Source organism: Capra hircus, chromosome 5 (genome assembly GCF_001704415.2).
Source record: "Capra hircus breed San Clemente chromosome 5, ASM170441v1, whole genome shotgun sequence".
NCBI classification, from domain to species: Eukaryota; Metazoa; Chordata; class Mammalia; order Artiodactyla; family Bovidae; genus Capra; species Capra hircus.
This window is the reverse complement of record NC_030812.1, coordinates 83,482,092-83,496,396: the sequence shown is the minus strand read 5'-3', so window position 1 is coordinate 83,496,396 and position 14,305 is coordinate 83,482,092. Positions and strand designations below refer to the sequence as shown.

At 40.6% G+C, this 14,305-nt stretch overlaps 1 protein-coding gene across 2 annotated transcripts in view; it reads right to left on the bottom strand.

Moving 5' to 3' along the window:
* The window catches only part of CASC1 (cancer susceptibility candidate 1), an 89,776-nt gene that overhangs the window by 13,065 nt on the left and 62,406 nt on the right, over positions 1 to 14,305 (bottom strand). For both annotated transcript variants that reach the window (XM_005680744.3, XM_005680743.3), the window contains 2 exons: positions 2,876 to 2,951; positions 1,683 to 1,843 (listed from right to left, as the gene is read on the bottom strand). In XM_005680744.3, the coding sequence (XP_005680801.1) occupies positions 1,683 to 1,843; positions 2,876 to 2,951 (237 nt within the window). The remainder of the gene's footprint in view (positions 1 to 1,682; positions 1,844 to 2,875; positions 2,952 to 14,305) is intronic.

The window sequence follows — 14,305 nt, the reverse complement described above, 5'->3', positions numbered from 1 at the left end:
TGTAGCCTGCCAGGCTCCTCTGTCCATGGGATATCCCAGGCAAGGATACTGGACTGTGTTGACATGCCCTTTTCCAGGGAATCTTCCTGACCCAGGGAATCTTCCTGACCCAGGGATCGAACCCGTGTCTCCTGAGTTTCCTGCATTGATGGCAAATTCTTTATTGCTGAGCCCCTGGGGAAGCCCCTCAGAGGGGCTACAAACCAAATTATCTCTCCAGGGTCAACCTAATAACTATATTCTCATTTATAAGAAGGAGAAAGGAACAGCAATATTATCCCTAAGAGGGTAAAAATTAGTTTAGAGGGGTCATGAAAAAATTGTACTCTTTTAGGTATAAAACACAAATACACATACAGCACGTATGTAGATATACAGTATACATGTGGTATTAATATTTTATGGGGAACAGTTAGGAAAAAAGTCTACAAAGGCTGTTTGGAGGGGTGATAATGAAAAAAAAAAGATAAATACTACACTAATTCAAGAATGCCTATGCATAAAGAAGTTATGGCTTCTTCTAGGCTCCTCTGTCCATGGAGTTCTCCAGGCAAGAATACTGGAGTGGGTAGCCATTCCTTTCTCCAGGGGATTTTCCTGACTCAGAGATTGAACCCAGGTCTCCTGCACTGCAAGCAGATTCTTTACCATAACGGGGTATTATCTGGGGTGTTGGCCACTAAACCTTAAGTCAAGTCAATACTAGTGCAAATGTTACTACTTACTGAAACAAGAGCGCGAACTCCTTGAAAAATGATTGACAACTGCTGCCATCAGTATCCTTGTTACTCAGTGTGTGCTATCTGTCATCAATACCATTGGCATTGCCCACATCAGTGCTCTGCAAACTTTCATGCGCAGTTACTATGCAGATTCGGTGGACCTGAGGTAAAGTCCCAAATGATGCGTTGCTAACAAGTTCTCAGGTGATACAGATGCCGCAGGTTCATGGATCACACTTGTATATCAAGAATACAGACCAGTGGTTCTCAAACTTTGGGGTGTGTCTTTGCTAAAACACAGACTGCTGAGCCTTACCTCAAAACTTTCTGATTCAGTAGGACTGAGGTGGGGGCAATGGATTTGCATTTGTAGCAAATTCTCAGATGATGCCAAATGATGTTGATGCTTCCGGTTGAGGGACCACATGCTGGGAACCACTGATTTAGACTAGAATCCACAAACTATGGTCCCTGGAAAATCCAGCCCGCACTAGTTTTTGTAAAATAAGTTCAACTGGAACACAGCCATGTCCATTCATTTACCAATGGCTATTTTAATGTTACAGTGGCAGGGTTGAGGAGTTGCAACAGAGCTGGTATGGATCACAAAGCTAAAAATATTTACCACCTGGCCCTTTACAGAAAAAATTTGATGACCTCTGAAAATGACTGTCATTATTAAGGCCAAATTGGCATAATATAAACAGTGTTACAGGTTTACAATTAAGTTAACATGTATGAATTCTAGTTTTAAAATCCGTTATTATTTTAGATTCCTCTCCTTTAGTATCTGATTTTGATTCATAAATTCAAGACAGCTTAAAATTACATTTTCCGCATTTATGCTTGTTTAATAGGGTTAAATCATTTTAGGGTTAAATAGATGTTAAATCATTTCAGATAAAGTTAAAGCATGAGAAATTATTTTATCCATAAATTTTGATTCAAGAATCAACCTACTTCCACAATCATCCAGCCCTTCATTGGTTTACACTGTGGAGGAAGCTCCAAAATATCCAAGTGGTACACTCCACCCAGGGTTGTGAATTGGCATAAATCAACCTCATTTTCTTCAAGGAAATTGGGCTTTTCACAGGCATTCTCTAACAGCAACTCCTGTGCTGAAATTAATCAGATTGATTGAGTTTCTAAATAGATCACAACATTTCTGTATTTTCTTAGTAGGGAAATGAAAGCATTCTAATACTGGTAAAGACAATGTTTATTTAGCAACTACACATTTTCAGAATGTGGTTAATTCAAAATCATTCACTTGAAGGTGGGGACAGGCATGCATAATGTTAGGGGCAGGGGAGGGCTCCATTTATATTTTTCATAGGTAAGTTATCTCATAAGGATTACAGAAAAGTTATAATGACATAAACCTAGTTGACTATTGACACAAAAGTGCGTTGGAAAAAGTGAAGTGGACAAGAAGTCTGTTATAAAGACTATGCTAAGAACTGTATAAAAAATACATTCCTAAGGAGCTTCTGGGAAAGAAGCAAAATGATAAAGTTAATGAAAAAGATTACATAAATCTCAAACTAGAAGTTCTGCAAATTAGACATCACTATCATCTTGACATTTAAAAACTGTATCCAATTGTTACTTGCCAGGACAAGACTAAATACAAAAGGGTAAAGAAATTTCTAACTTCATGTGTGTGCTTATGAATGTTCAAGGCAATATTGCTTATAATAATAAAAAAATTAGAAATAACCTTATTTAAGTCCTTACTAATAGATAATAATGTCCCATAGCATTACATAGATACTTTAAAAAGTAAGGTTACCAATGTGTTCTGACTTAGAATAATGTTGAATATTATTCATTTAAGTAGAATATGTATTGCATTTTATGTGTGTATGTACAATAACAAATATTGTTAGGTGAAAAAAAAGTAACTTTCAATAAGAATATTCATATAATATGACCCGATGGTTTTATTAAAATCAAAAAGAGAGAGACAGAGTACAACAAATTCAAAAGAACTGTTAACACTGGTTATCTCAGTAGAGAGATGAGGAAGAATTTTCACTATAAATATACTTCTGCAACATCTGAGTTGATTTTCTAATATCCTTGCGTTTCCTTTGTAAGCAGAAAATCCTAGTCAAGTTAAATTCTAAAAATGTGATTTAGAAGAATACCTGCTAAAACTGTTTCACTTATTAATTTCATCTCCATTTCATATTTTGTGGTTTCAGGTTCTTCCTGGACAGGACACTACAGAGAACACAAGGACAGATGGGGGTGATTGTCAGTGTCTGCTGCAGCCCAGATTCACCTTCTTCCTATTCTAGTTCCCACTAGGTTTCTGCTACCTTAATTCCAGGACCCCAGATGGACACTTGCTCTGGTCTAATACTTTAAAAATTAATTTAAATGAGAGCATATCTCCACAAAACCTCTCAAGGCCAGGAGCTAGTTGCTCAGATTCTCTGTGGAAAACCCCCAAGCACAAAACAGAGGGACTAAGAATCCATGCAAGCTATACAAATATTATTTATATTGGCATTTTGGTTTTAGCCAAGTTTTTTATTTTGCTTGATTTTGGCAATAAACTCTCTGAGTAATTCCAAAGCCTGTTTTTGGGTAAGCCTCTCAAGAAAATTAAAGATGCCATGCCCTAAAGTAATGTAGAAGATATTATTATATCCTGGTATAGCAAAACAGAATACTACTGTACAAAAAGAGGACAGAAGAGTTTAAATATGTCATGTGGCACAGTGGTAAAGAATTTGCCAGCCAATGCAGGAGATGTGGGTTTGATCCCTAGGTCAGGACGATCCCCTGGAGTAAGAAATGGCAACTTACTCCAATATTCCTGCCGGAAAATTCCATGGACAGAGGATCCTGGCAGGCTACAGTCCATGGGGTCGCAAAGAATCAGACATGACTGAGTGACTGAGCTCACACGCACGCCATTAACTTACCTTTGTGAACTTAAGCAAGTCATTTAAGCATTACTGAGTCACAAAGCCCTGATCTAACAAATGGTTTGGTATGCATCTGTGCACTAGACATATAATAGCTCTTGTAAACAATCCTAAGCTATTATCTTCATTTTACATTAAGGGAACTGAAGCTTATGGAGATAACTGGTCTAAGGGTCCAATAAAACAATAAAAGTAAAGAATATTGTACACTGTAATCTACTAGATAACTGCAGTGCTACTATAAAACTTTAGCATGTGTGTGCTAATATTTGCAAATAGGAAGGATTATATCCAGAAAAATTCATTTGCCCTTAAACACCACCTGCCCTTTTGTACAGCAATAGAAGAACCTTATACCAGAATCCTAGTCAGAAGCTTAACATCAGTTAATCCCACCATGCTGCTCATCCTCATCCACCGTACAAAGCCAAGTCCTTCTTAGTAGATGATCTTTCTTCTTACTCTCATCACTGTATTTTTTGTATCTTCCTCTTGACCAGTTTTAATACCATGCATTCTCTGCCAACCTTTTCATCAAGCCTCTGACACTTCTCACTTACTAACTCATTCATTCAATGGAGCTTTTATGAGTGCCTGAATTGTACAGGCATCACTAGATACTAGGAGTGAAAAGAAAGAGAAAGCCAAGATCCTTGCTTTAGGAGCTGCCAGTGTATTAGGGGAGCAGGTCAACAAAGTGGGTGCTATAGTGCACAAAGGGGTCCACAAGAGAAACGCAAAGGAAGAGTGGTTAATTCTGTGGGAAAACAGTCTGTGGTGGTAAAGTGTGAACTAAACCTTGAAAGATAATTAGGTCTTCTCAAAAATGGCGGGAGAGAATTCCAGGTGTGAGTGAAGGTGGAAAGGTATGGAGCAAAACAGAGGGTTCCAAACACCCCCAAGTGGTCAGGGACGGTTGGAATGAGTCAGGCTAGGAGGGTAAAGATTTTAAGCTGGAGAGAGGCAAGGTCCAACTTGTGGAGAGCATTGGATGCCGCTCTAAAGATTAGATTTTCTTCTATGGGTAGAAGAGAGCCCCCGAAAGACTTACTAGGAAAGTAACACGAAGAAATGCATTTGGAAAGGGTTTTTTTTTTTTGGTGGCCAGATGATGATGTATTGCTTAGTAAAGAGTAGGGAATCCAGGGACTTTCTTGTTGGTCCAGTGGTTGAGAGTCTGTCTTGCATTGCAGGGAACATGGGTTTGATCCCTGGTCAGGGAACTAGGATCTCCTATGATGCAGAGAAACTAAGCCCATATGCTGTGGCTACTGAGATCCTGTGCTCTGGAGCCCGTGCCACAGCTAGACGGGCCGAGCACTGCAACAAAAGATCCCATGTGACGCAACTAAGACCTGATACAGCTAAATAAGTAAATAAAATAAAACAAAGAACTATTCAGAATAGGAAATCCAAGGTAAGAGGATCAGGGCACAAGTCAAGATAGATGCAATCAAGGTCATCAGAAGGAGCTTAGATGAGAGATGATAAGGAAGTAAATCAACATAGCTTGGATGGAAAATGGATATAGAAGACTGATTTTCAAATGCTTGGCTTAGGTAATAAGATAGACGGTGGTAACAATTATTAAGAAAAGGAAGAATTGGTTTAGGGGGACAAAAAGTAGTAAATATGATTGTGGATATGTTGAATTTGAGATGCCCATGGGACATCTAAGTGGCCTTTGATATTTTCTACCATTAAAAAGCCAGCTGCATTTCTTTCTTACAGGAAGGATTCTCTCTGACAACAGTATCAAAAGATATCAACCAACAAGGGAGTCAAGCTTTCCAATTCACAGTGTCAAACATTTGAGAATTCTTCAGCATGTAGATCAGAATGGTTTTCTACCTTGCACGGAGACCAAAGAATTTAGACCTTCTCAACAGAAATTTGATAAACATAGTACTTCAATATGCAACAACAGGAATTTATCCATATCTCTATCATCACATGATAGAACAATCTTGTATTTAGCTCAAAATATTGCCCTATAATTCACAATTTTTATAATTTTATGTATTCTTTAGCTTAATTGACTCTTTTTTGAAGCTAGACTTCTAGAGAATGGAAGCAATGGGTCAATTTACACTCTGGTGCAAGCTCCTGAATCTTGATAACTATTCTAGAATGTTTTCCTGTCATCACAGCTAGAACATACTCCTGCACAAAAAGTAAACTCCAAACCACATTTATTGATCCTATAATCCTTCAGCGTTTTACACTTTCTAAAGCTCCTTCTGTTTCTTGGCAATGAAGCTGGAAAAAATGCTTCTTTCTTCATAGTATCCTCATGTTTATATCTGCTAAAGAAAAGTACTCTTTCAATCTAACTGCTTCAGAAAATTTTCCACATACTTTTTTCTTATAGCTAAATTTTAATAAGTAGTGTTTTGTTAAGTCTTAACAATTACCAAAGTGGAGCTTTTCTTTGAATTACACTAAATTTATAATAAATCTATTTTTAAAATAACATTTTAAAAACTGCATGGAAATGTGGACAGAATATGAAGCAGAGAAGGTAAAGTATAACTAACATCTTGGTTCAACTGGTTTATGAATTGGCTTCTCACATGGAAGAACTTCAAAGAACACTAGCAAAGTATTTTTCATTGCAACTTGATCATTGTGCAGTTACTGTAATGTGGAAATTATTTTAATATGTATGTAACTTGAACATGATATAAAAACATAACTTGGATCATGAATAAGATCATGAAAGCTGACTAGAAATTCCAGAAATAGATCTCAGGAGCCACTTGGGAATGTAACATATGGCATTTCAGATCAATAGGAAAAACCTAGGTTTATATAGTTAAGTGTTTTGAGAGAGCTCACTAAGATTTGAAATAAAATAAATTTAGATTCTCCCCTAATTTACACATTTAGAAAAGACAGAGGAACCAGAGATCAAATTGCCAACATCTGTTGGATCATAGAAAAAGCAAGAGAATTCCAGAAAAACATCTACTGCTGCTTTATTGATTACGCCAAAGCCTTTGACTGTGTGGATCACAACAAACTGTGGAAAATTCTTAAAGAGATGGGAATACCAGACCACCTTATCTGCCTCCTGAGAAATCTGTAGGCAGGTCAAGAAGCAAGTTAGAACTGGACATGGAACAACAGACTTCCAAACTGGGAAAGGAGTACGTCAAGGCTATATATTGTCACCCTGGCTTATTTAACTTATATGCAGAGTACATCAGGCAAAATGTTGGACTGGATGAAGCACAAGCTGGAATCAAGATTTCCAGGAGAAATAGCAATAACCTCAGATACACAGATAACACCACCATTATGGCAGAAAGTGAAGAGGAACTGAAGAGCTTATTGATGAAAGTGAAAGAGGAGAGTGAAAAAGCTGGCTTAAAACTAAAAAAAAAAACAAAAAAAAACAAAAAAAAACACCCAAAACTAAGATCATGACATCTGGTCCCATCTGCTACTGCTGCTAGGTTGCTTCAGTCATGTCCGACTCTGTGCAACCCCAGAGATGACAGCCCACCAGGCTCCCCCGTCCCTGGGATTCTCCAGGCAAGAACACCGAAGTGGGTTGCCATTTCCTTCTCCATCTGGTCCCATCACTCCATGGAAAATAGATGAGGAAACAATGGAAACAGTGAGAGACGTTATTTTGGGGGGCTCCAAAATGACTGCAGATGGTGACTGCAGCCATGAAATTAAAAGACGCTTACTCCTTGGAAGAAAAGCTATGAGCAACCTAGACAGCATATGAAAAAGCAGAGACATGACTTTTCCAACAAAGGTCCGTCCAGTCAAAGCTATGGTTTTTCCAGTAGTCATGTATGGATGTGAGAACTGGACTATAAAGAAAGCTGAGCACCAAAGAGCTGATGCTTTTGAACTGTGGTGTTGGAGAAGACTCTTGAGAGTCCCTTGGACTGCAAGAAGATCAAACCAGTCAATCCTAAAGGAAATCAACCCTGAATATTCATTGGAAGGACTGATGTTGAAGCTGAAACTCCAATACTTTGGCCACCTGATGCAAAGAACTGACTCACTGGAAAAGACCCTGATGCTGGGAAAGATTGAAAGCAGGAGGAGAAGGGGACAACAGAGGATAAGATGGTTGGATGGCATCACCAGCTCTATGGACATGAGTTTGAGCAAGCTCTGGGAGTTGGTGATGGACAGGGAAGCCTGGTGTGCTACAGCCTGTGGGGTCACAAAGAGTCAGACACAACTGAGTGACTGAACTGAACTGAACTACTTTATACTAAGTTCCAGATAGATAAAAGATCTAAATGTGAAAAGATAACTAAACCAATCAAAAGCCACAAAAATATGAAAATATATGAAGAGAACAAAGGAGATTTGATGTCAACAATTATCAGAGAAAGAAATCTTGATATTGTTGCTGTTGTCCATTGAGTGGTAATGCCATCCAGCCATCTCATCCTCTGTTGTCCCCTTCTCCTCCTGCCTTCAGTCTTTCCCAGCATCAGGGTCTTTTCTTCTGAGTTGGTTCTTCATATCATGTGGCCAAAGTATTAGAGCTTCAGCTTCAGCATCAGTCCTTTCAATGAATATTCAGGGTTGATTTCCTTTAGGATCAACTGTTTTCATCTTCCAAGGGATTCTCAAGAGTCCCCTTCAATACCACAGTTCAAAAGCTTGTGCTACTGGACATCTGCAAAATGTCAGTACTGGATACCATATATGTTTGATAGAATGTCTTGAGGTTTATTTCCCATCAACAGAAAATCTGTACAAAAGAAATTCAATTTTTTCATCCAAACGTAATTTACAGTTTCAGAATAAAGTGTTGGAACTGACTCTTGGTAAAGAAGTGAAGATGAATTTTGAAAATACAATACCTTATGGTTCATTTTGGATAAAAGATAAGAATGGTTATCCCGAGTGTGCTGAAGTCTCATTCACTCCTGTGGCTTTAATACCACCTATAAGCTGGTGGTTCCCAAACCCATGCTAGAGATGTTCTTCAGGCCACATACACGTAGTTGCTCAGCCCTGGAAGTCTCCACACACACATATGATGGGAAGAACTTTTTCCTTAGAACCCCAGGTTCACATTTGCCTACTTGGTATTTCCATTTGTGTGTCCTAAACTTACCATGCCCCTCCAAAAATCCTCTGGTTTCACTGTCACTCTCAACCAGCTCAGCCCACTCCTGTCCACCGCAGTCAACTGTTTAGTTTTCCCAAATTAAAATTCAGTAGGAGTGTTTATTTTACCTCCAACATATCCCAAACATTTCCACCCTTCCACGTCTTACTACCACCTTTGTCCAAACCACCTCGACTTCTCATGCTTCTCGTACTACTGAACTTGGTACCATGTTTCTAGGGCTTTCCAGATGGCGCAGTTGGTAAGTGAGTGTTTGTCACTCAGTCGTGTCCAACTATGTGTGACCCCATGGACTATAGCCTGCCAAGACCACCAAGGCGCCACTGTCCATGGAATTTTCCAGGCAAGAATACTTGAGTGGGTTGCCATTTCCTTCGCCAGGGGATCTTCCCAACCCAGGGATTGAACCTGTATCTCTTGAGTCTCCTGCACTGGCGGGTTCTTTACCAACGGCCAGCCTTCCTTGGTGACGCCGGCGGTAAAGAATCTGCCTGCTAGGCAGGAGGCCCTACAGCCCCTGGTGCCGCAAAGAGTCGGACAGGACTGAGACTGTGCGCACATGCACGCACCATGCTTCCACTTTAGTGAAAGAAAGTGAAGCCGCTCAGCCGCGCCCGACTCTTTGCGACCCCGCGGACCGCAGCCTGCACCAGGCTCCTCCGTCCATGGGATTTTCTAGGCAAGAGTACTGGAGTGGGTTGCCATTGCCTTCTCCAGGGAATCTTCCCAACCCAGGGATCGAACCCAGGTCTCCTGCATTGTAGACAGACGCTTTACCATCTGAGCCACCTTCCACTCTAGGCCCTCACAATTTGTTCTCTGCACAGTGGTCAGAGTAACCTTTCTATGTCATGAACTATGCCACCCCCCCTACTTAAATAGCCCTCTAACGGCATCTTGTTGAATCTACAGTAAATCTTAACTTCTCCCTCTGGCCTGCAAAGCCCTGGTTCACCTGGCTTCTGCTTTCCTCTCTGACACCATCACATACCTCCTTCTTTCTTGTTCACTCTACATCAGTCCACTGGCCTTCATCCTGGTCCTCACTTCTATCATTATATAGCTGATTCCCTTTGGTCATTTGGGTCTCAGCTTAAATAAGAACTAATCACACAAGCCATCTGTAACCATCCAATCTAGCTACTATCAGTGACTCCTACCATACCATCCTGTTTAATTCTGCATATGGCATTTATTAACATCAGCTGTCTCCAGTTTTTTATGACCTGTTGGTTTCTCCTGACTTGCAAGTATTATAAATTATGAGAGTAGGAATCTCAATTGTCCTTCACCACTGTCCCCTGAGGGCCAGATAGTGCCAACATATATAAGCAGGCATTCAAAAAAATATTTGCTGAGTGAGTAAAGAAATAAGAACAAGGTCCAAGGTATGACCAGGTAAATGGGTGGTCCAAGTAAATTTGTGGGAAGCTGAAGGTTGTTGAATGTTAAAAGGTAGGTTTTTTCATGTGGGCTATTCTTGCAGACTCTAAATCTATCCATGATGATGCCAAGAAGTCCTCAAATCTCTAAGGCTATTTCTCCATACTTTTTTCTCGGAGCAGAATAATTTCCTTTCCATCTAAACTCCTCCATAGCTATCAAGAGATTTAGCTCAAATGCTATCTCATCAGAGAAGACTTCCAATCTGTTCAATTCTGTTGTTTTGTTTTTTGGATTCATTTCTCTCTCTTAACGCCTATGCCTAATCTCTTCATTACATATATCAGAATATAGGGTAACTATTACACTTCTCCTCCTCAATCAAATTTCATACAGAAGATAATTAGTAAATTTTATGTTTCATATATATGTTTACAAATTATACATACTCATATTTATATTAAATATATGTGTGTGTGCTCAGTCACTTGGTCATCTCCAACTTTGTGCGGCCCCATGAACTGCCAGACTGCCAGGCTCCTCTGTCCATGGAATTATCCAGGCAAGAAAACTGGAGTGGGTTGCCATTCCCTTCTCCAGGGGATCTTCCCAACGCAGAGATCGAACCTGGGTCTCTTGCATCTTCTGCACTGGCAGGCGGATTCTTTACCACTAGCGCCACCTGGGAAGCCCATATCAGATATATACAATAGATATATACTCACATTTATGTTAAATCTGTTTAGAGTATCTTAAAGACAAAGGCTATCCTTCTAAAAATAATTTTATTTTATCCACTTATTGTTTGGTTGCATTTGGTCTTCACTGTTGCATGAGAGGGCTACTCTATAGCGTGCGGGGCCTTAGCTACCCTGCGGTATGTGGAATCTTCCCAGACCAGGGATCAAACCCATGTCGCCTGCACTGGTAAGCGGATTCTTAACCACTGCACCACTAGGGCAGTCCAAAGGCTGTTCTTAACTTGAACTTTAAAATTTTCAAAGGTTCATATATTATTGTGCATGTCCCTTAGATCACCAAAATATTTCTGAAGATAATTATTATTTTTATTTAAAAAGCAATATTTCTCATATTGTGCTACACTTGTAGTCCCTAGTGGCTCACACGGTAAAGCGTCTGCCTGCAATGCAGGAGACCCGGGTTCGATTCCTGGGTCGGGAAGATCCCCTGGAGAAGGAAATGGCAATCTATTCCAACACACTTGCGTGGAAAATCCCATGGACGGTGGAGCCTGATAGGCTACAGTCTATGGGGTCACAAAAAGTCGGACACGACTGAGCGACTTCACTTTCACTTTAAATTGTGCTATTCTAAAATTTTTCTAAGATATCTTCATTGGGAAGACAGCATTAGCCAATACTGACAATATTATTGTGTTAGTATTATTGCTGCTGCTACTGCTAAGTCGCCTCAATCGTGTCTGACTCTGTGCGACCCCATAGACAGCAGCCCACGAGGCTCCCCTGTCCCTGCGATTCTCCAGGCAAGAACACTGGAGTGGGTTGCCACTTCCTTCTCCAATGCATGAAAGTATGAAAGTGAAAAGTGAAAGTGAAGACGCTCAGTCGTATCCGACTCTTAGCGACCCCATGCACTGCAGCCCACAGGCTCCTCCGTCCGTGGGATTTTCCAGGCAAGAGTACTGGTGTGTGTTGCCATTGCCTTGCTGCTGCTACTGCTGCTAAGACGCTTCAGTCGTGTCCGACTCTGTGCGACCCCATACACGGCAGCCCACCAGGCTCCCCCGTCCCTGGGATTCTCTAGGCAAGAACACTGGAGTGGGTTGCCATATCCTTCTCCAATGCATGAAAGTGAAAAGTGCAAGTGAAGTCGCTCAGTCGTGTCCGACTCCCAGCGACCCCCGTGGACTGTAGCCCACCAGGCTCCTCCATCCATGGGATTTTCCAGGCAAGTGTACTGGAGTGGGGTACCATTGCATATGTAAATAAACTGAAATGTGGTATTCAGAGCCCTCTAGTGGCATAATTCTTAATAGACCCATTGAAAAGGAAGACATAATTTGGACCATCTTCTAAATCTAAGAGATTTAATTTTTAAATTAACAAAGTACTAAATACTTGGTATTTATAATCATATCATGTATCAAGCATAATTCAGGTATTTGGGGCCATAAATTCCTACATCACTATACTAAAATTTGCCTTGCAATCGGCCTCCAAATTTGTTAAAAAGATATAGCATTTACTTATTAGCATTGCTTTATTAAAAAGAAATGTAGTCATACAGTAAAATATGCCAACCTAAAATTATAAAAATAAGTAACTTATCCTAAAGAAAAAGTTTTAAAAATAGAGAATTCTCTTCCTTTAAAGACAAACACAGTAAGTCTGCCTACTGATCCTACAGCTCAGTTCAGTTCAGTCGCTCAGTCGTGTTCGACTCTTTGCAACTCCATGAATCACAGCATGCCAGGCCTCCCTGTCCATCACCAACTCCTGGAGTTCACTCAGACTCACTTCCATCGAGTCTGTGCTTCCATCCAGCCATCTCATCCTCTGTCATCCCCTTCTCCTCCTGCCCCCAATCCCTCCCAGCATCAAAGTCTTTTCCAATGAGTCAACTCTTCGCATGAAGTGGCCAGAGTATTGGAGTTTCAGCTTTAACATCAGTCCTTCCAAAGAACACCCAGGGCTGATGTCCTTTAGAATGGACTGGTTGGATTTCCTTGCAATCCAAGGGACTCTCAAGAGTCTTCTCCAACACCACAGTTCAAAAGCATCAATTCTTCAGCACTCAGCTTTCTTCTCAGTCCAACCCTCACATCCATACATGACTACTGGAAAAACCATAGCCTTGACTAGATGGACCTTTGTTGGCAAAGTAAATGTCTCTGCTTTTGAATATGCTATCTAGGCTAGTCATAACTTTTCTTCCAAGGAGTAAGCGTCTTTTAATTTCATGGCTGCACTCACCATCTGCAGTGATTTTGGAGCCCCCCAAAATAAAGTATGACACTGTTTCCACTGTTTGCCCATCTATTTCCCATGAAGAAATGGGACTAGATGCCATGATCTTAGTTTTCTGAATGTTGAGCTTTAAGCCAGCTTTTTCACTCTCGTCTTTCACTTTCATCAAGAGGCTTTTTAGTTCCTCTTCACTTTCTGCCATACAGGTAGTCCCTAATTTACATACATTCACACAAACACATGTACACATACACACACAAGTTGAAGTTTCATGAATTTATATGTCAGCTTTTAAATTTTATAATATATTTTGCCACACCAAGAAAACAGTGTTATGAGTGAATTTAGGGTTAGGATGGTTTCTATGTTGCTGTGAGTATAAAGGAACATGAACCTTACCACCATCCATAAATACTGCTTCACATTCTGAGTTCCAGCTGGATTGCAAGAAGCACATTTCTGAGGCTGCTGTGAAGTTAGAAGTGAAAGTTTCCTGTCACCACATGTACATATACCAGATCACTCCAGGGGTCACAACTGCGGAGGAGAGGGTCCCAAGAATTCCCGGTGATAAGCTTGTAGATTCCCTAAAGTAGCGCAAATGGTTCCAGCACAGCCAACTGTAACAGAGTCTTACTTAAGCGCCTCCAAAACACAGAACAATCGTAAGGTGGGTTCCAGCTGACTTCTTTCATATGGCAAGTGTTCTTACACAAGTTGTTCACAACAAACCAAGCTAGGGCCTACTTTTAATCACTTAACCACCCATATTCGCTTACTCCTTCATCCATTCAACAAACATTTAGGAACTTCCCTGGGGGTCCTTCTCATATTCTTCATGGGCTTCTCAAGGCAAGAACACTGAAGTGGTTTGCCATTCCCTTCTCCAGTGGACCGCATTTTGTCAGAACTGTCTACCACGACCTGTCTTGGGTGGCCCTGCACAGCATAGCTCATGGATTCGAGCAAACTCCGGGAAGTAATGAAGGACAGGGAAATCTAGCATGCTGCAGTCCACAGGGTTGCAAGGAGCCAGATACAACATAGTTATTGACAACAACAACTGGCAGTCCAGTGGTTGAGACTTCGCCTGACAATGCAGGGGGTGCAAGTTTGACCCCTGGTCAGACAGCTAAGACCCCACATGATTCGAGGCCAAAAAGCAAAACATAAAAAATAGAAGCAATATTGTTACAA